At 45.1% G+C, this 21,619-nt stretch overlaps 1 protein-coding gene across 5 annotated transcripts in view; it reads right to left on the minus strand.

Annotated features, from left to right (window-relative positions):
- Positions 1-21,619, minus strand: part of FAT1 (FAT atypical cadherin 1) — a 125,094-nt gene that overhangs the window by 92,821 nt on the left and 10,654 nt on the right. For all 5 annotated transcript variants that reach the window (XR_009691637.1, XM_061134766.1, XM_061134763.1 and 2 more), the window contains one exon: positions 13,218-16,503. Coding sequence is in view for 4 of the 5 variants with exons in the window: in XM_061134766.1 (XP_060990749.1) it covers positions 13,218-16,485 (3,268 nt within the window). In the remaining variant the exon portion in view is untranslated. The remainder of the gene's footprint in view (positions 1-13,217; positions 16,504-21,619) is intronic.

Raw genomic sequence — 21,619 nt, forward strand, 5'->3', positions numbered from 1 at the left:
GACTACTTACAAAGCTAAAATAGTTTATTAAATCCCCAATGCTCTGATTTTTAAGGCCATTTAAATAAAAATCCAGTCTGTCAAGAAAGTTAAGTTCAGTTATTAGAAGTCCGCATTTCTCACCCTGTTTTACTTTGATAAGTAAAGGCATACTAGTAATTTGAGCTACGGAGGATGTCCACAGTAAGCTGGCTGTTGTGTATACACATGTGTGTGCACACACATCTGCATGTCTGTGTGTACTCAGCTGTGTCCAACTCTTTGAGACCCCATTGGCTGTGGCCGGCCAGGCTCCTCTGTCCATGGAACTTTCCAGGCAAGAATAAGCTGGCAATACTAAATATCAAATCCTGGTCCAGAGGGTTGCTTATTTAAAGATGGACATATTGCTTATCATTTTACTACAATCGTTTGTCTCATCTACCTTAATGGGGAGACAGGAATATCTGAAGATAACAGGTCTGCAACGAACTACAGGTTATTACTTCACTTGGAAACAGACTTGGATAACAGATTCTCTTGAATCATTTTACGCACATGCACAAACATACAGAAAAGTGATTTCTGTTTGTCCGTTGTAAAGGTTTACCTCCTTCATTTATAAAGTAGAAATAAAACCCACTGCAGAAGCACATATTAGACTAAGTGTGATATACTGTTATGTAGAGACACTCGCAGGCTGTCATCTCTTACTGTCACCATTGCTATCACTGCTCCTCCCATCTCTGGTCCTCCCTCATGAGAACTTTTGAGGACTGGCTGCCCTGGAACCTCTAGGACAGAGGGACTTAAACCCAGGGTCCAAGGACACTGAGGGTCTTGAATACAGGTAGCCTTTCATGAGGCCCTGGTTCGGTAAGCAAACTGGTGAATCTTTCAACAGATTCTGACAAGTTTTTGTGGTTCTGAAAACAAGCTTGTTTTGAAGATCTCGGCTCACATATCCAGGAGGGTAGGAGAAGAAATGTCTTACACCATTTTCACGAATACCATTATTATCTGGTACAATCAGCCTGTTTGTGGAACAAAGGCTATGTGCGCTCCGTCAGCCTCTGTGATTAAAAGCAGCAGAAAAATGAGTAAGACCATGCTCTGTCCTTGAGTTCTGGGACACACACACGAAAAAGAGCAAAAAATAAAATACCCTGAGTCAGATACGTACAGAAAGGGGAATAAAGACAATCAGACTAATGACCTGTCTCAGGAAACTCAGGAGAGGCAACAGTGGCTTATTAGGTCAACCTAAGAAATATTTCCTGAGTGCCTATGACATGAACCCAGTATAAAAGGTTTAGCATCCACCCTCACAAGGAGCTGACAACTGAGAAGAAAAGGACTGTAAATAAACAATTACACTAGAGTGAAACTCACAATAATGTGGGGGAGGGGGAGCCACATGCAAGAAAAGAATCAGCTTTATATGAAGGAGAAAGCTTGTCAAGAAAGATTTATTAAGCAGAGTGAGAAAATAAGAGCCGAACAGGAGATCAGTCAGCAGATTGGCCAAACAGGAGATCAGCAGAGAGGTGAGCGGGCAGGGAAGGGAGGGGCCCCACGTGGAGATCAGCAGCAGAGGATGAGCGGGAGCTGATGACGGAGGACAAGCAAAGGATACAGGAGGAGGGAGGCGAGTTCACTAGGGCATCACTGGCTACACTGGAGAGCCTGGACTTCATGTAATAGGCACTTGAAAGGTTTTCAGGAGGAATTTCATGAGAGATGGAAGCCCCTAGTCAAGAACCATCTCTATATTACCCAGAATACCCTCAATGTAGCACACCTTTGTGACTGCTTTGTCGGTAAGTCACATCCAACTCTTTTTTTTTTTTTTAATTTTTTTATTAGTTGGAGGCTAATTACTTCACAACATTTCAGTGGGTTTTGTCATACATTGATATGAATCAGCCATGGATTTACACGTCTTCCCCATCCCAATCCCCGCTCCCACCTCCCTCTCCACCCGATTCCTCTCGAAACATCCCACCCTCGCCTTCTCCCAGAGAGTTCAAAAGTCTGTTCTGTATTTCTGTGTCTCTTTTTCTGTTTTGCATATAGGGTTATCGTTAGCATCTTTCTAAATTCCATATATATGTGTTAGTATGCTGTAATGTTCTTTATCTTTCTGGCTTACTTCACTCTGTATAAGGGGCTCCAGCTTCATCCATCTCATTAGGACTGGTTCAAATGAATTCTTTTTAATGGCTGAGTAATATTCCATGGTGTATATGTACCACAGCTTCCTTATCCATTCATCTGCTGATGGGCATCGAGGTTGCTTCCATGTCCTGGCTATTATAAACAGTGCTGCGATGAACATTGGGGTGCACGTGTCTCTTTCAGATCTGGTTTCCTCAGTGTGTATGCCCAGAAGTGGGATTGCTGGGTCACATGGCAGTTCTATTTCCAGTTTTTTAAGAAATCTCCACACTGTTTTCCATAGCGGCTGTACTAGTTTGCATTCCCACCAACAGTGTAAGAGGGTTCCCTTTTCTCCACACCCTCTCCAGCATTTATTGCTTGTAGACTTTTGGATAGCAGCCATCCTGACTGGCGTGTAATGGTACCTCATTGTGGTTTTGATTTGCATTTCTCTAATAATGAGTGATGTTGAGCATCTTTTCATGTGTTTGTTAGCCATCTGTATGTCTTCTTTGGAGAAATGTCTGTTTAGTTCTTTGGCCCATTTTTTGGTTGGGTCATTTATTTTTCTGGAATTGAGCTGCAGGAGTTGCTTGTATATTTTTGAGATTAATCCTTTGTCTGTTTCTTCGTTTGCTATTATTTTCTCCCAATCTGAGGGCTGTCTTTTTACCTTACTTATAGTTTCCTTTGTAGTGCAAAAGCTTTTAAGTTTCATTAGGTCCCATTTGTTTAGTTTTGCTTTTATTTCCAATATTCTGGGAGGTGGGTCATAGAGGATCTTGCTGTGATTTATGTCGGAGAGTGTTTTGCCTATGTTCTCCTCTAGGAGTTTTATAGTTTCTGGTCTTACATTTAGATCTTTAATCCATTTTGAGTTTATTTTTGTGTATGGTGTTAGAAAGTGTTCTAGTTGCATTCTTTTACAAGTGGTTGACCAGTTTTCCCAGCACCACTTGTTAAAGAGGTTGTCTTTTTTCCATTGTATATCCTTGCCTCCTTTGTCGAAGATAAGGTGTCCATAGGTTTGTGGATTTATCTCTGGGCTTTCTATTCTGTTCCATTGATCTATATTTCTGTCTTTGTGCCAGTACCATACTGTCTTGATGACTGTGGCTTTGTAGTAGAGTCTGAAGTCAGGCAGGTTGATTCCTCCAGTTCCCTTCTTCTTTCTCAAGATTACTTTGGCTATTCGAGGTTTTTTGTATTTCCATACAAATTGTGAAATTATTTGGTCTAGTTCTGTGAAAAATACCATTGGTAGCTTGATAGGGATTGCATTGAATCTATAGACTGCTTTACATCCAACTCTTTAAACCCACAGACTACATAACCCGCCAGGCTCTGCTCTGTCCATGGGATTTCCCAGGCAAGAATACTGGGGTGGGTTGCCACTTCCTTCTCCAGGGGATCTTCCTGACCCAGGGATCAGCCCCGGGTCTCCTGCTTTGGCAGGTGGGTTCTTTACCACGGAGTCACCTGGGAAGCCCTGTGTCACACCGAAACCACACCAATTTCTATGACACCACTTAGCTTAAAAAATACATGTGTATAAATAGTTCAAAATTCGATGAACACAGTACATTCCCATCTATTTCTACTCATGAATTATGATTATGATCTAATGAGACAATAAGGAGTACGTCAAGGCTGTATATTGTCACCCTGCTTATTTAACTCACATGCAGAGTACATCATGAAAAACACTGGGCTGGAGGAAGCACAAGCTGGAATCAAGATTGCCGGAGAAATATCAATAACCTCAGATATGCAGATAACACCACCCTTATGGCAGAAAGTGAAGAACTAGAGAGCCCTTTGATGAAAGTGAAAGAGGAGAGTGAAGAAGTTGGCTTAAAGCTCAACATTCAGAAAACTAAGATCATGGCATCCAGCCCCATCACTTCATGGCAAATAGATGGGGAAACACTGGAAACAGTGGCTTACTTTATTTTGGGGAGCTCCAAAATCACTGCAGATGGTGACTGCAGCCATGAAATTAAAAGATGCTTACTCCTTGGAAGGAAAGTTATGACCAACCTAGACAGCATATTAAAAAGCAGAGACATTACTTTAACAAAGGTCCGTTCAGTCAAGGCTACGGTTTTTCCAGTAGTCATGTATGGATGTGAGAGCTGGACTATAAAGAAAGCTGAACGCTGAAGAATTGGTGCTTTTGAACTGTGGTGTTGGAGAAGACTCTTGAGAGTCCCTTGGACTGCAAGGAGATCCAGCCAGTCCATCGGAAAGGAGATCAGTCCTGAGTGTTCACTGGAAAGACTGATGTTGAAGCTGAAACTCCAATACTTCGGCCACATCATGTGAAGAGCTGACTCATTTGAAAATACCCTGATGCTGGGAAAGACTGAAGACAGGAGGAGAAGGGGCCAACAGAGGATGAGATGGTTGGATGGCATCACGACTCAATGGACATGAGTTTGGGTAGACTCTGGGAGTTGGTGATGGACAGGGAGGCTTGGCATGCTGCAGTCCATGGAGTCGCAAAGAGTCGGACACGACTGAGCGACTGAACTGAACTGAATGAGACAATAAAATAAAGAGCTTAAAACTGGGCTAGTACACAGTGCCGTTAAGTTAGTTCTAAGCTCAGTCATGTTGGACTCTTTGCAATCGCATGGCCTGGAGACCGCCACGCTCCTCTGTCCTTGGGATTCTCCAGGTGAGAATACTGGAGTGGGCTGCCATGGCCCCCTCCAGGGGATCTTCCCGACCCAGGGATCGAACTCAGGTCTCCTGCATGGCAGGCAGATTCTTTGCCATCTGGGCCACCAGGTAAAGAACTCAATGAATATTAACTACAATTACATGTCAATGGTGATAAAGATGAAGAAAGTAAGAGTACAATATGGCTAAACTGGCTCAAATTAGAAAGGAGTCAAGAAATCACAGAAAGTAGCTGGGTAACTTTATCAAAAAATAAAAAAAGAAAGAAAAGCAAAAATCAACTAGGCTAAAATTAAAAAGACCACATTTGGTAGACTTCCCCCAGTATAAAATAAATAGATACCTCTACAGAATCTCTTTCAACAGGTCAGTTTAGTCAGCTACATGGAGGCCTAGCAATGAAACAGGTTAAATACGACTGCAGACATTCCGAGAGGAGATGGCATACTTCAATTCCCAAGGCAAGTTAATTGATAAGACTGGCCCTTGAAGTATATATGTGAATACTTTCCTCCACTTTTATCACAGCTGTTAAACTGGATAACTGCCAGCTCAACAAGTTCCTCATGTGCCCTTGAATAACAATCTTTCCAAGCCCATTTATTCTCAGTAACAAAGACATGAAAGGCTGTGCTTCGTGGCATTGGGTCCTGCATGGGGATCATGCACTATATACGCCAATACGTTTGGTTTTTTAAAAAACTAAATGCTATGAAGGTAGCTGCGAAGCAAAGCAGCACACAAAATACAAACTAATAGATAATTCAAAACTTGACCAACCCAGGCTTGTGAATGAAAATAATCCACAAAGTCAAAACAACAGCAACTAAATGGTTAAGGAAAAAAAAACATCCAACCTGAGCAAACAACTAAGAGTTTCAAGATCTACTCAATTTTCATAATTGGGCAAGGCAGGCAACATGGAAAGAACAGCCTGGATGTGAATGTGCTATTAAATCTTTAGACACACAGGCCACTCAAAGTACGAACACTCAGCTCTTCAGCACGCTCAGAACATAAAGGCGATTCCCTGCCAAGAGGGCTGGGGAGGAGAACAGGTTCATTAGGGCATCTTGCCACACAGCTCATGGTGGCGAGGATACCAGCTGAGGCCAGGGCGCCGAGGAGGACAACGCAAGACGACAATGACAGGAGGAGCTCCATTCAAAGAGGAAGTGCGCATTAAGCCGGCTCCAGCTGCTGTGTGGGTTAAACTGGTTTTAAAGGTCAGCCAGGACCCCAACAGCCAGCTAAAACAATGTTTCCCTGAGAAGAGGCTTCAATTAACGTTCAACACAGTTCAGGCAGGCTGGCAGCATTTTTATTCATGGGAAGGTGATACTGTCACAACTGCAAACACAGGTGAGATACCTGTCCACCGCCACTAGCCAGCAAAGCTCACTACCGTCTATATTCAGCACGAGTCCCCCGATACTGATCACTTCAGTGCAACCTTCTTAAAGTGTTTAAATGCCACCACCTCGTAACGCTGAAACTCTGTTCTACTAAATGTGCCAAAGAGCCGTACATCATTCTGAGAATAAAAATGAAGGAAGGAGAGTCTCCGAGTCAATACTCCTTTCAAGACCAAGCTTCAAATTTAGGATTGAAGCGAACAGCCCAGCCCAGCCCCATTCAGCCCAGAATCCTACTCAACTGGTGGTTTTTATATGGGCTCCCTCCAGAGAATGCCATGGACAGAGGAGGCTGGTGGGCTACAGTCCATGGCGGTCGCAAAGAGTTGGACACGACGAGCACAGATGGCGTGGCGAGACCACTCTTGAGTGACGGCAATTCAGTGCAGGGTTCCCGTGCACATACCCCCTAATCCTGCCACTTAGCACTCAAGTGGTCTTTCGTGTTCAGTTGCGTCCAACTCTGCGACGCCATGGACTGCAGATCACTAGGCTCCTCCGTCCATGGGATTCTCCAGGCAAGAGTACTGGAGTGGGTTGCCATTTCCTTCTCCAGGGGATCTTCCTGACCCAGTGATTGAACCCGTGTCTCCTATATCACAGGCAGATGCTTTACTAGTGAGTCACCCAGGAAGTCCCAGGTGGTTTTAGGCAAGTTATTTAACTTCTGAATGTTTCCTCATAGGTAACAGAGGGATAAGAGTAACTATCTGGTAGTTGTGAAAGTAAAAGTGAAGTCATGTCTGACTCTTTGTGACCCCGTGGACTGTAGCCTACCAGGCTCCTCCGTCCATGGGATTTTCCAGGCAAGAGTACTGGAGTGGGGTGCCATTTCCTTCCTCAGGGGATCTTCCCCACCCAGGGATGGAACCTGGGTCTCCCCAATTGTAGGCAGACGCTTTCACCGTCTGAGGCACCAGGGACGTCTCAGCTGCGAGACAAGTGTGAGCTGCAGTCGTGAGGATTAAACAAGTTCACACACATAGAGGACTCAGAGCAGCACTGGCTGTGACCTCAGTGAGTATCTTTGGTTCATTATTACCACAATGTCCATGGTCACGACTGTCACTTTCACCAAAGGCTTGAGGCCGGAGAGCACCCTCCAAGTGGTTCCAGCCTGTCCCCTGCGGGTGCTGGCTCTCACACACCACGACGCAGGATTGAATCAGGGCACGGCACGCCTTCACCACGTGCTGCCCAGCCACAGGACACCACCCGGAACCACGGGGCTCAGGGTGCTATATCCCGCCCCCTCCTCCGGCCACCGTCCTGGGCGCCTAAAGCATCAACTCATTAAATATACAAATAACTGAAGGAAAGCTGAGCCCCTGTTCCCGAGCATGGGAAACACACATTCCCATATGTAAAACACACAGCCAATGGGAATGTGCCGTATAACTCAGGGAACTCAAACCAGGGCTCTGTAACAACCTAGAGGACTGGGATGGCGTGGGAGGTAGGAGGGATGTTCAAGAGGGAGGGGACACATGTGTGCCTGTGGCTGATTCAGGCTGATGTACGGCAGAAAGCAACACAATACTGTATGCAATTATCCTTTAATTAAAAATAAATAAATTTAATTTTAAGTGAAAAAAAAAACAACACCAAAATGGAGTTCCCTTTGGATTTCTAATGAGATCCTGTTTTCACCTTAAAACCCTCTTGGCTCACCAGAGGATTCCCCACCCCAGCAGAAATGACTACCATGCCCTCCATCCTTTGACTCAAGAGTCACAGAGCCCCCCTTTCGGTCTCACTGGGGCTCTGAAACCAGTTTCCTTTCTCCTCAACTTTCTGAGGAGGAGAACAAAAAGAAACAGCAGGATGGAAAGCAGCTGCGGCCACTCAAGGGAGGAGATGGCAACACAAAAGGCCTTTCACCAGCACATTTCTTCACTCCCTTGGGGCCTCCCACCAGTCCCTATTTTAGTTCCTGCGGCCAGCAATTCTAGACCAGCTCCGAGCGGCGTAACTGGTCCCACCCCAGGAGATCACACTTCGAGGAAACGCCCAGCCCTCAGCCACTCTTACAGGCTTTTCAGTCCCCATGGTTGAGCCCATTAATAGCCTTCCTTCCTCCTCTACACGCTACTTTCTGTCGCGAGAGAAGTGGCCATAGGAAAAATCATGGGTCCCTGGCTGTATGCAGAATATCCTACTTTTAAGTTGGGAAAAGGTCTTTTTTAAACTTGAGTGAATAAATTAAAATCATAATGAAAACACTCAAGAGCTCTGCCAAACCAGACCGAATCCCCAGAGGCATTCTCCCTCCTCACTAAAGTCAACAATAAGGTGAGCCTGGACTGGAATTGCCTTCTGTTTCCACCGGGCTAACATGTTGCTCCTTCGTCCCCTAAGCCAGTCTCCAGACCTAAGAATGGTGCAGTAACGCTCCCCTGGAATGACACTGTAGCTGGGTTCTCTTGAGAAAGACGTAGTCCTTACTCTCCCTCCCGTAATTCATGAATGATGATTTATCCCGTTGCAAACAGCTGTACTTCCATGTTAATTCATTCCAAGTCTTTTCACTGGAATGTAAATTTCAATCCTGAAACCACAATTGGTATTCTAACAGCACTAAGAAGTTCAGAAATTTGCTTTTATCTTAGTGAAAAACACGGTCTCCCCAAATACGTAGAGTCAGAAGGGGGAAACACTCTTACTGGGTTGCATTACAGTAACAGCCCAACTGAAGCGCTCCAGACAGAAGGGAAAACACACATAAAAGACATTCATGACAATACAGACACGGGTGGAACAGGGCTCAACTAAACACTGCTTCAATATGAGGTCCTATCAACAATCTTAAAAGTAAACCTTTTGGCCAAGCATTTTGCTAGTTTTAAAAATCATACCCTATTTTAAAAATGAGCAAAGACTCACAACGTTTTATTGGTGCTCAAGTAATAATTAACTCGGTTCGGTCCTCACCAGCCAAGAATACTAAGCTGAATTAATTCCACAAATCTCCAGGAGGAAGCCCTAAGATTACTCTGCTCAACTTGGAAGCTGCTGACAGAGCAACCAGGAACGTACTAGAAGTGAGAATGGGGTGAATGCTAAGAAGTATAAAGTAGGGCAAATAAAAACCGAAATGTGAAATTACACATGTTTCCAAGATACCTACTCCTCTAACATTTCTGTTAAACCTACTTTACAGTCCTCACTGCAGATTTTAAGGAGACAAAAAGGGGAGAAGGAGAATCTTTGTAGAGTACTAGAGATTGACTCTCTAACGGCGGACTTTCCAAATGTTTCGCCCAACACTCAACACTTCCAAACCGCAATCATGTGGGCTTGGATTTGTCAGAATGGTTCACTAACACCCAGAAGCCTCTCCAGGAAAAAGCATATGACACAGTGAGAGATTAACTGATGAGTCAAATGACTGTCACCCCTCCACTGCAAGTATGTGTTACCTCCCTGCAAAGCCAATTAGCAAAATATGCACAACACCCAGAGCAGACAGGGCTGTTCACTCAACTACATATTTTAGGTAGTCCACAGAATTTCCATTTCAAAAACACAAAAAACTTGTCAGGGGATGTTTCAAGTTTAAGCAGGTTTTTTGTTTAAGGGAAAAGGGAGGATCTTTAAAATAGTAAGAACTAAATTCAGACAGCTGAATATGTCCTCTATTCTATGAGAAGCATACAAATGATATCCCTATGTAACAATACTGAAATAGGTAAAACACCACAAAAACTCGGTTTTATCATATTCAGCCAACCATGTAGTTTAAAGTTAAGTCAAAGGCAAGAAGCAAAGAGACAATAAGGCGGGCAGGTTCGTGGTCTTCACAATCACAGCAGCTCTGAACAGGCCCACGGCCATCAGCCCCGTGTGAAAGGCATCACTAGAGAAGAAGGTGAGAGTTCAGCAGAAATGGGCAAGGAGCAGAGACTTAAGTTCTCTTTGTCTGATTCTTCAGGACCCCATGGACTGAAGCCCACCAGGCTCCTCGATCCATGGGATTCTTCAGGCAAGAATACTGGAGTGGGTTGCCATTTCCTTCTTCAGGGGATCATCCCAAGCCAGGGACTGAACTGGGTCTCCTACACTGCAGGCAGATTCTTTAGTCACCAGGTAAGCCCATACTGGCCTTCTAGAAAGATGCTAATGACTCGACCTGGGCCAGGCCAGCCCTAACTCATGCTGGAGTTTGCCTGCCTTGTCCGAGGGGGTACCCACTGCTGTTTCAGAACTACCCCTATTTTTCCTCATCTGCCAGGCACCTCCCCACACTCCCAACCTGCCCTCAAAATCAGTGAGACAAAACCCAAACAAAAAAGTGGCATATCTAATTTTAGGATTTCTATAGCACAAACATATTGACTTATCATGAAGGAATTTGACACCATAATACCAGATGTCTTGCTGGAGATCTCTGTAAAAAAAACTTGGGCTGATAATCCTACTGTCAAAAAGAAAATTTCTTGCAACATATACCAGGGAAATGCATAAGAACTATTATATCACCTTTACGCAACTTCAAAAAGCATATAAACATAAATCTGCTGTATTTTCCTCTGTAACGGAAGGACTATAGAAAAAGATGACCTAGAAATATCCAATTTTTCTCTCACCTTTAAATCTCAATCTTTGTACCACCAATGCCTAACAGCTGATCATACACTTTCCTAACCCAGTGCCCATAATCCCAACCCATGTCCGGCCTCTCACTAAATTACCACCTGGGAAGCCTGGCACTGCCATTCAGCTTGAAAACGACTAAAATTATTTCAGGATGCTGCCCTGTTGAGCTGGTAGGCTGCACACCCTCTCCCCTATCTGCCCACGCCCGAGAGTAAGAATATTCCAGTCTCTTCACTTTATAGACCAAAAATGCTAGTTTCTAAATAGGTCTTTAAAAAGCAACATTAGAAATACTCTTCTCAACTTGAAACAAAAAAACCCAAAAGGAAGTGCTCACATAATTTAAGACATAAAGGAAATGTAAATTAAGATTTTGTTTCTATTTTCCATCTTTCAACTGTGACAGTTCTCTTTCAAGGCGTTCAAAGCCCACCTTGGAAAAGAAAAAAATAAGTAGGAAAAATTGTCCTTATGAAATTCATAAAAACACTTCATACTTTCAGCTTCAGTTACTAAATTCTGGGTATTTTTCTCTGTTGCCATTGTACCTGAAAACTAATTCATATCAGAGAGTACGATAAGGGAAAAGATCCATTCTACTCTTCAGGTGGGTGATTACTAACTGCTGTTGGCAATGCTATTTTCTCTTGAATTAAACCATTACAGGTATTTTAGATGAGTGGCATGTAGTCTGCAGATCTATACCACATACTAGAGGTATATAATTCACTAGAGAAAGAATCCTCTGAGTAAACAAAAACACGTTAAAAATTGTGTAACCTCTGAAATCACTTATTTCTAGGACAATAATTACATTTTTTCCTGAGCTGTACACCTATGAGACATGGAACTGCATACTGGGGTGGGTACCGACTGAAGAACTTATTTGAGGTGTTACTGAATAAAAACTTGAAGGTTTAAAACAATAAGAAAAAACATGCCTTTTAGAATGGACATATTCGTAAAGGAAATAGCAGTGAGATTAATCAACAAACCGAATCCCGTCTATGGCTGATGACTGCTGGGGTTACCCAGTTTCCTTCTATTTCCCCAACAGTTTCAGAAGGCAGGACATTCAAAACAAAAACAATCTTTAATTTACTCAGTCAATCTTTTACCATGTGATTTACCATCAGGCAATATCTGGTGGGTGCTGAGGATAGAAAATACATGCGCTAAAAGCCTGTCCTTAAAGGTAGTTTTGCGATGAATTGTATCTCCCAAAATTTATGTGTCCAAGTCCTAAATCCCCAGTACCTCGAAACATGACTGTCCTTAGAGACAGGGCCCCAAATGAGATAAACGAGTTAAAACGAACTTAAAATGAAGGGGCGGTCCCTCATACAAAGAGATGAGGACACAGACATAAATAGAGAGGATCATGTGATATCACAGGGGAAGATGGTCAACTCCAAGCCAAGGAGAGAGGACTCGGGAGAAACCTACTCTGCCAATGCCTTGATCTTTGACTTGCAGCCTCCGCAACTGTGAAAAAATACATTTCTGTTGTTTAAGCACCCCGTCTGTGGCAGACCTTTGTTATGGCTGCCCCAGCAAACTAATAACATGGTTCACACGCCAGCAGGGGAGACTGACATATAACTATAAAATCCATGAAAAGCAGTTAAATTAGAGGTATGTACAAAATGCAAAATAATAAATATATACTCTAGCATAAATCAGCTGCCCCAGATGTTGTTTTAAGGGCCTCATTCTAGGAGGAAGGATATCATAACAGAGCATTGCCACCACTTCCAAAAGATACTAAATAACAGACTCTAATACGTTATTTCACTTTATCCCCACATAAATTTTTCAATAAATTGGAGTGCTCCCATCTTATAGGTAGAGGAAGTCAACTTTAAGAGGATAATCAATTTGTCCAAGACCATCAAATTAACAGCTGAAAGAGCCACGATTCAAAGCCAGGTCCCTTCAACTCCACATTCCAGAGCCTACATCTGCCCTTAAAACAAAACCTAGAGAAAGTACACTCGGTCTTCTCTCCGTAGGCGCCCTTATTTGCAAGTGTGCAATAATGTCTGAAGAGCATGCTAGGAAGCGGAGAGATCGCCTGTGTCTGCACCTGCACCAGCTGGAAAAACTTCGGAAGGGCCTCTCAAGAGTTACAGAAAAATCACAGGGATGCTTTTGATAAAATACAGAACAAACCTGGAGATCAGGATCAGTGGTCATGATTTCAATTCAGGTTCCGCTGGTTCCATACTACACAAAGACACATGGAACATGACAAAAAGCATGGATGTGCATTGAGCCCTACCAGAGGCCAAAGGGGAACTGTGAAGGAGTCAACATGGGGTGCATTTAGTTTAGAGAGAAATGAGAGGTTAGAGCAAGTCAGCATAAAGACAACACACTCACCTGTTTCTTCATCTATTCTGAAAACGCCAATGCCAGAGCCATCTCGGATGGAGTAGTGGACCTCCCCATCTCTTCCCACGTCCTCATCACGAGCAGACACCTTCATGACTGAAGAACCAATAGGGGCGTTTTCCTTCACCGCACCCTTTTCCACAAAGCTGGGAAACACCGGTGGGTGGAGGTTCTCATTCACGTCGATGACCTCAACTTCAATGTAGCAAGTGGAAGACAGAGAGATGGGTTTCCCTTTGTCTTTGGCCCTCACCGTGAGATTATATACCTGCTTCTTCTCGAAGTCCAGCTGCTGGATGATTCTCACGGCTCCGCTGAGCTTATCCACATCAAAGTTTCCTTCTCCGTGGTCCAGGAGACTGTACCTCACTTGACTAGACTGACCCAAATCAGGGTCGTGGGCCTCTAACCACATGATTATGGTCCCTTCTGGAAGGTCCTCTCGAACCTTCACGCGGTAGTTAGGGGGAATAAACTTGGGCGGGTTGTCATTCACATCCTCTAAGGAGACTTTGAGAATCACGGTGGAGACCAGCTGGGGCTCTTCCCTGGCTTGATCCCTGGCTTCAATCTTTAAGTAATGCACGTGCTGCTCCTCACGGTCCAAGGGGTTCAGGATTTTAACTACTCCAGTCACGCTGTCGATTGAGAACTTGTCCGTGTCCGTGAGAACAGAGTACCTCACATGTCCGTTTGGCCCCAGGTCTTTATCTGTGGCTTCCACCTGGATGATTTCACTATTTATCTCTTTGTCTTCACTCACTTCGACAAAGTAGCTCTCCTGTAAAAATTCAGGTGGATTATCGTTGGCGTCCAGGACTCGGATCTCCAGCAGATGCCACGCAGCCCTCTGTGGCAGGCCCAGGTCAGACACTGTGATGTTCAGGGTGTACCTGTCTGTTGTCTCACGGTCGAGGGGAGACAGGATTTTGAGCATCCCCATTTCCATGTCCATAATGAAGCAGCTATCCTCATTTCCTCCGGAAACAGCGTAGACCAGCTTCCCGTTGAAGCCCGTGTCGAGATCAGTAGCATTCATGAAAAGCAGGCTGGAACCCACAGGCTGGTTTTCCTTGACCTGGATCCCAGCTGGAAGAGTACTTCTGAACTGGGGCGCGTGAGCATTGACAGAGTGGGAATCAAAGAAGACATCCTCGACCTCTCCCTGGTTGTTCAGCTTGTTCGCCTGCAGGAGTTTCTCCGCCAGCATTTTGGCCACACCCGTCTCCTCACACTGCAGGCTGACTGGCTTGCGAAGGGCAGCCACGGTCATGTTGATGTATAACGGGGTGGCAAAATTCTCTCCATCTGTAGCCGTGATTCTCAAGCTGTGAAATGACGCCTTGGCCCCTAAGCCATCCATCAGCGACTGCTTTAATGACAGTACCCCGGAGTTGGGGTTCAAGCTGAACAAGTCCAGTTCATTTCCAGCCTCGATCTGGTATCGCACCAACTGAAGTTCATCCGCATCGATAGCAGAGACGGTAGTGATCTGCTCCCCGACGCCCAGATCCCTGGGAATGGTTCCTTCACAATTTATCTTCTCGAACAGGGGTGTGTTGTCATTCAAGTTATTGAGAGTAAGGGTAGCAAGGATCTCAACCTCCCGGCGGTAGGGCGAGCCCCAGTCTGACGCCCGAACCCTCAGAGTGTAAACCCGTGGCATCAGCTCATAGTCCAAGTTTTCTGAAGTACTCACAGCGCCTGTGAAATGGTTAATGACGAACGGCACGTGATTTAAGTTCGCAATGCTGTAAGTCACGTACCCGTTCTCACCCTCATCCGGGTCTACAGCGCTCACACTCATGACCGTAGTCCCAATGGGCACGTTCTCATCAAAAGATGCTTTGTAGGCTGTCTGGGTAAATTCTGGAGGGTGACTGTTGGCACTCAAGACTTTGACCAGGACTCTGGTCGAGGCTTTTCTGTCGCTTGTGGTGACTTCGAGTTCAAAATGGGACGCCTGCTGTCTTTTCAGGGGTTCTAAGATGGAAATGAGACCAGTGTTGTGATTCAGGCTGAATTTAGCTTTGCCAGGCGTGCTTTTAAAAACATACTTCAAATGAGGATAGCTAGGCGTGGCTTTTACCATGACCACGGGGGTGTGGGGAGGAGCGAATTCGCTGACTTCTGCTCTGTAAACCTCCTTCTCGAACCTGACAGGCCCCGCTTTGAACCGGGGCGAAATCACATGGATCACTTTCACAGAAGAGAACTGGGGAGGAGTTCCTTTGTCTTTCGCCTGGAGCGTCAGGTTGTAGCCGAAAGGATGACTCTCCCAGTCGATGGTGCCAGCAGCGGCTTTGAGCTTGTATTCTTTGCTCCCTGGAGAGGCCCTCACTGTCCTGAACTGCTGAAGGAGGTCTCCCGCCACGATGCTTAAAGAAGCCACCTCCCCGTTGGTGCCCTGATCACAGTCCTCCACGGTCACGATGGCGTACGTAGGGTCCCTGTCCAGTTCGGACGGTGACAAGGTCACGGCTGTGATCACGGGGGCACACGCGTTGGCCTGCTCCACGTGAACCGTGAGCTTGGCCATGCTGCTGATGCCGCTGCTACCGTACAACTTCATGCCGCGGTCCACAGCCAGAATCTCCATCTCGTAGACACTGGTCTCTGAGTAGTCAAGTCTGCCGGTTAAAACGACCGTGCCACTGGTGGGGTGGATGGCAAACATGTCTGTTCGGTCTTTGAAACTGTAGTAAAACTCCCCATTGGTGCCTATGTCTGCATCCGTGGCGCTGACTCTGGCGATACTGGTCCTTATGGCTGTGTTTTCAGGCAGAGATACACTGTAAGAGGTGGGGGAGAACAGGGGTCTCAGGTCATTTGTATCCAGCACTTGCACCCTGACCTTGGTCCGTGCTTCAGCGTTCGTATTTTTTTCTACTGCTTTGACAATCAACGTGTAATGGTCCTTCACTTCTCTGTTGAGAATAGCTGTATTTCCTCCTTTGGTCCTTATTCTTAGAAAGCAAAAGTCTCCAAGAACGTATTCTTCGGCTTTGAACAGGTTTTCATTGTCTCCTGAGATGATTTTGTACCTTAACTCCCACAGTGGATTTGTCATGTAAATACCCATCTTTACGGGATGCCCCACGTAGGTTTTCGCTGCCGAGTTTTCATGCACTGTGACGTTGTACTGGAAATGTGTGAACTGCAAGGGCGTCTGTTCCAGCGTTCCGCTTCCATCACCATCTCCGAAATGCTGGAGGAGGCGCAGCAGAAGCAGAAGCGAGGCCAAGTGCCTCCCCATCGCTTAACTGTCAGGCACCTAGGAGCCAAGCAAATAAGAAACATTACTTCAGGGAAATAAAAAGTGTACATTTTTTTCTTGAGGCTTGTTTCAGACCTCACATTTTAATATAGCATTCTCCATGTACACAGAAGATGAGTAAGTGCAGTGGTTTTCCAATAGGAGTATCAACACTGCTAATATTTCTAGAATTACTAAGGTCAAGAACAATTTTCAGTTTATTGACTCCAACAATCTTAATGACCATCTGCTAGCTGTAACAACAAAATTTATTCCTGCATTTCAATCTTGAAGGCAAGTATACTGCTGTTGCTGCTGCTAAGTCACTTTAGTCGTGTCCAACTCTGTACAACCCCACAGACAGCAATCTAAGAGGCTCCCGTCCCTGGGATTCTCCAAGCAAGAATATTAGAGTGGGTTGCCATCTCCTTCTCCAATGCACGCATGCATGCTAAGTCACTTCAGTCGTGTCTGACTCTGGGCGACTCCATAGACGGCAGCCCACCAGGCTCCTCTGTCCACAGGATTCTCCAGGCAAGAATACTAGAATGGGTTGCCGTTTCCTTCTCCAGAAGGCAACTATAACTGACTGCTAACAAGGTACACAAAGGTCTGTCTAGTCAAAGCTGTGGTTTTTCCAGTGGTCTTGTATGAATGTGAAGAGTTGGACCATAAAAAGAAAGCTAAGTGCTGAAGAATTGATACTTTTGAACTGTGGTGTTGGAGAAGACTCTTGAGAGTCCCTTGGACTGCAAGGAGATCTAACCAGTCCATCCTAAAGGAAATCAGTCCTGTATATTCATTGGAAGGACTGATGCTGAAGCTGAAACTCCAGTACTTTGGCCACCTGATGTGAAGAACTGACTCATTTGAAAAGACCCAGATGCTGGGAAAGATTGAAAGTGGGAGGAGAACAGGACGAGAGAGGATGAGATGGTTGGATGGCATTACCGACTCAATGGATATGAGTCTGAGTAAACTCCTGGAGTTGGTGATGGACAGGGAGGCCTGGCGTGCTGCAGTCCATGGGGTTGCAAAGAGTCAGACATGACTGAGCTGAACTGAAAAAGGTACATAGTGAAGACTGCTTACATTTGGTGCGGTGCAGGTGTGTGCATGCTCAGTCGTGTCCAACTCGTGACCCCGTGAACTGGGGCCCACCAAGCTTCTCTGTCCATGGGATTTCCCAGGCAAGGATACTAGAGTGGTTTGCGATTTCCTTCCCCAAGGGATCTTCCCCACCCATACATCTCTTGTATCTCCTGCACTAGCAGGGAGAATTCTTCACCACTACACTATGTGAGAAGCCTTTGTTTACATTTACTTACATGAAGTGAAAGTGAAAGTGTTAGTTGCTCAGTTATGTATGACTCTTTGTGACTCCATGTACTGTAGCCCACCAGGCTCCTCTGTCCATGGTATTTCCCAGGCAAGAATACTGGAGTGGGTTGTCATTCCCTTCTCTAGGGGATCTTCTCGACCCAGGGATTGAACCAGAGTCTCCCACACTGCAGGAATATTCTTTACCATCTGAGCCCCCAGGGAAGCCCACATTTCCTTGTATCAGCTCAGTTCAGTTCAGTCGCTCAATCGTGTCCGACTCTTTGCGACCCCATGAATCGCAGCATGCCAGGCCTCCCTGTCCATCACCAACTCCTGGAGTTTATTCAAACTTATTCCCATCGAGTCGGTGATGCCATCCAGCCATCTCATCCCTGTCGTCCCCTTCTCCTCCTGCCCCCAAACCCTCCCAGCATAAGGGTCTTTTCCAATGAGTCAACTCTTCGCATGAGGTGGCGAAAGTACTGGAGTTTCAACTTCAGCATTAGTCCTTCCAATGAACACCCAGGACTTATCTCCTTCAGGATGGACTGGTTGGATCTCCTTGCAGTCCAAGGGACTCTCACAGTAAATTAAGTGCTCAAAAGCTCATGAACTTAACACTACTACAGTATCCTGAGCATGAGAAGCTTCGGACAACTAAATCAGAACAACCAAAAAAACTCTCAATGGTGGTTTTATATAACCTCCCATAATGACAGCTTACAATCTCATTTCAAACTTTATCCTGAAATTATATTTCTTTATAAGAATGATTAAGTTCACTCCCTACATAATACAAGGGTTTAGCATCTCATCTGGCACTATATAACTATTTAAAGGTATTAAAATAATTATATCATCAAGTTTAATACTGAGGTCATTTCTGAACCAACAAACTGAGCCAAAAAAAGTCTGTTTAGAAGAAGAAGACCAAGAGCTTGATGTCCAACAGGACCTGCCCGCCTTCAACCAGGGACGCGGATTTTGGCACCAGCACTGGGGTGTGAGGACTGCTGCCCACAACCAGTGCTGAGAGGGTCCACTGTCTTTGGGGCTCTGAATAACCTGCCCCCTGAACACAAAACACAAACACATGCAAAACTAAATCATCCAAGCGATCACATGTAGGGGGGCCCGATCAGCAAGGTGGCAGGCACTGCAGGGGGTCCAAGGGTTAAGCGGGAGGAAAGAGGACATTTGAGAAAGGGGTGCCCTGAACCAGCGGGAAGGCAGCCAAGTCCACTGGGCTGCAGCCTGGCTGGGGAGCAGGATGACTACCTTCAGACCAACTGTTTCCCTAGGGGCCAACATCGTTCACTTGGTAAATCAAGGCAGCTTCACAAGAGGACAGCATTGCAGCCCTGAAAAGGACCTCTCCAATGAAAAACTAGGAAATGGGACAGCTCCCTGAGCTGAGAGAAACAGCAGGCTGGAAGACTGGCCAAAAAGCCAGGGGAAATTAGCATGGCAACTTAAATTCAGAGGAGCTTAACTCAGCGACCGCCAACTTTGCCCCATGAGTCATTTCATTAGGGAAAAAAAAGAAAAAAGCTGATATGCTGAAAGCAATTAGAAGCCTAACTGATACTGAATGACGCTGAAGTAGGGTAGCCTAACTTGTTCTTTAGTGACCATGTCTTCTCAGCATATCAAGTCAGGAAAGCAGACAGATATTTGGCTTCTAGAACAACTGATATTTAAACAAAATAAGACGATCTTTCCCCAAAACTCTCTTAATTTGGTCCACAGATCTAATACTCAAGGGAAATTTGAGGAGTATGCAACAATCTGGTGATTTTATCAAAACAAGTGACAACATTGATTCATGACTGAATTCAACCTACAGGTATTGAGAATCTGACAGTGTGCTATGCTTAGCCCCTCAGTTGTGTCTGACTCTTTGCGACCCCGTGGACTGTAGCCCGCCAGGCTCCTCTGTCCATGGGATTCTCTAGGCAAGAATACTGGAGTGGGCTGCCACGCCCTCCTCCAGGGGATCTTCCCGACCCAGGAATCAAACCGGCATCTCCTACATTGCAGGCAGATTCTTTACCAGCTGAGCTACCAGGGAAGCCCCAGACTGTGCCAGGTACATGGAATTCAACAACTCATAGAATGATTTTAAAAGGCAAAGATCCTGGTTCTGAGGAACTTACAAACCAGGGATAAAATGTAAAGAAAATGCTTTAAAGAACCATTAAAAAGATGATGTTTGCACAAGCACCTTTATTTTAGAACACAGTGTTACTATCAACAGTACCCACTTTACAACAAAATATTAATCCAGGATTCTACTGTAAAATATTTTTGCTTAATTCTACAAATAAAATATTATGGAGTCATCAAAAAGAGTAACAGAACACTCTATATACTGACATGTAAAGATGTGCAGATATAGTAAAGTGAAAACTAAACCAAACCCATTTACATTTGCAAAAAGGAAGGGGAGATAAATACATGCATAGTTCATGGATGTGCTTAAAAATGACTGAGAAATTCTGAATGGATAAGAAGTCAACTGTTAACAGTAGTAACTTCTGGAGAATAGGCAGCTGGGGGAATGTTTACACCTTCACTTTTCTCTACTATATGAATTTTTAGCATATATATATACATATACACACACACACAATCATGAATTCACTTGTCTTTCGTTATTTGATTCATTCAACACCTGTTTAATGAGCACCTACCATACCCATTTTCCCCAAAGGCTGAGCAGGTAAAGAATCTGCCTGCAATGTAGGAGACACAGGAGACTTGGGTTCGATCCCCTGAAGTAGGAAATAGCAGCTCACTCCAGTATTCTTGCCTGAAAAATCTCATGGACAGAGGAGCCTGGTGGGCTCAGGTCATGGGGCTGCAGAGAGTCAGATACTACTGAGCATGCACGCACCACTGTGTCTGGAACAGTTCCACATGCTGCTGATACATAAGTGAACCAAACTATCAACTCCTCACAGAAGGTATAGTTCCTGGTGAGAGATAACCAAACATGGAAACAGATGCTGATGATGAGTGCTAAGGAGAAAAATACAGCAGAGACAAATAGAGACGGCAGTCAGAAGCACGGAAGGAAAAGAGAAAAAAATGTTGAGTTTCTCAACCTCGGCCGCATGGACATTCGGGGCAGATAATTCTTGACTGCGCAAGAGGGGCTGTGGGGCAGAGAGCTGTCCCACGCATCCCTTAGTATTCATCCTGCTCTCCACCCAACTAAAAGCCTACAGCCTCTCCTTCCCGCAGCCCCAGCAAAAAAGATGTCTGCAGACAGTGCCAAATGGCCCCTGAAGCTCAAAGTCATGTCCGGGAGAGAAGTGCTCATTAGAGAAACCACAAAGAGACAGGCTGGAGGCTTGGCACAGTGGGTGAGGGGACAGTAGCAAGGGAAATTCTTTCTTTAAGTATGCCCGTCATTTTACAATACTTTTAGATCGTCAGAAAAACTACAAAGACCGTTTCCCAATGTTAACATCTCAGCTGATGATGGTACATTTGTCACAACTAATGAACTAATATTAACACAGTTAGTCACTGTCTGGTCCCAATGCCCTCTGTCTGTCCCAGGACCCCAGCCAAGACAGCCACGTTACACTCAGTCACCATATCGTCTCAGACTCCTCTGGACTGTAACAGTTTCTCTGATTTGCCTCGTGTTTCATGACCTTGACGGTTTTGAGACGTACTGGTCAGGTATTTTGCAGACTGTCCCCGGACTGGAATTTGCCGGATGTTTTTCGCATGATTAGCCTGGCGCTATGCGTTGAGGGGAGATTGAGCAGGGGGTGAAGTGCCATGTTCATCATATCGC

This window comes from Dama dama, chromosome 32 (genome assembly GCF_033118175.1).
Source record: "Dama dama isolate Ldn47 chromosome 32, ASM3311817v1, whole genome shotgun sequence".
In the NCBI taxonomy this organism is placed as follows: Eukaryota; Metazoa; Chordata; class Mammalia; order Artiodactyla; family Cervidae; genus Dama; species Dama dama.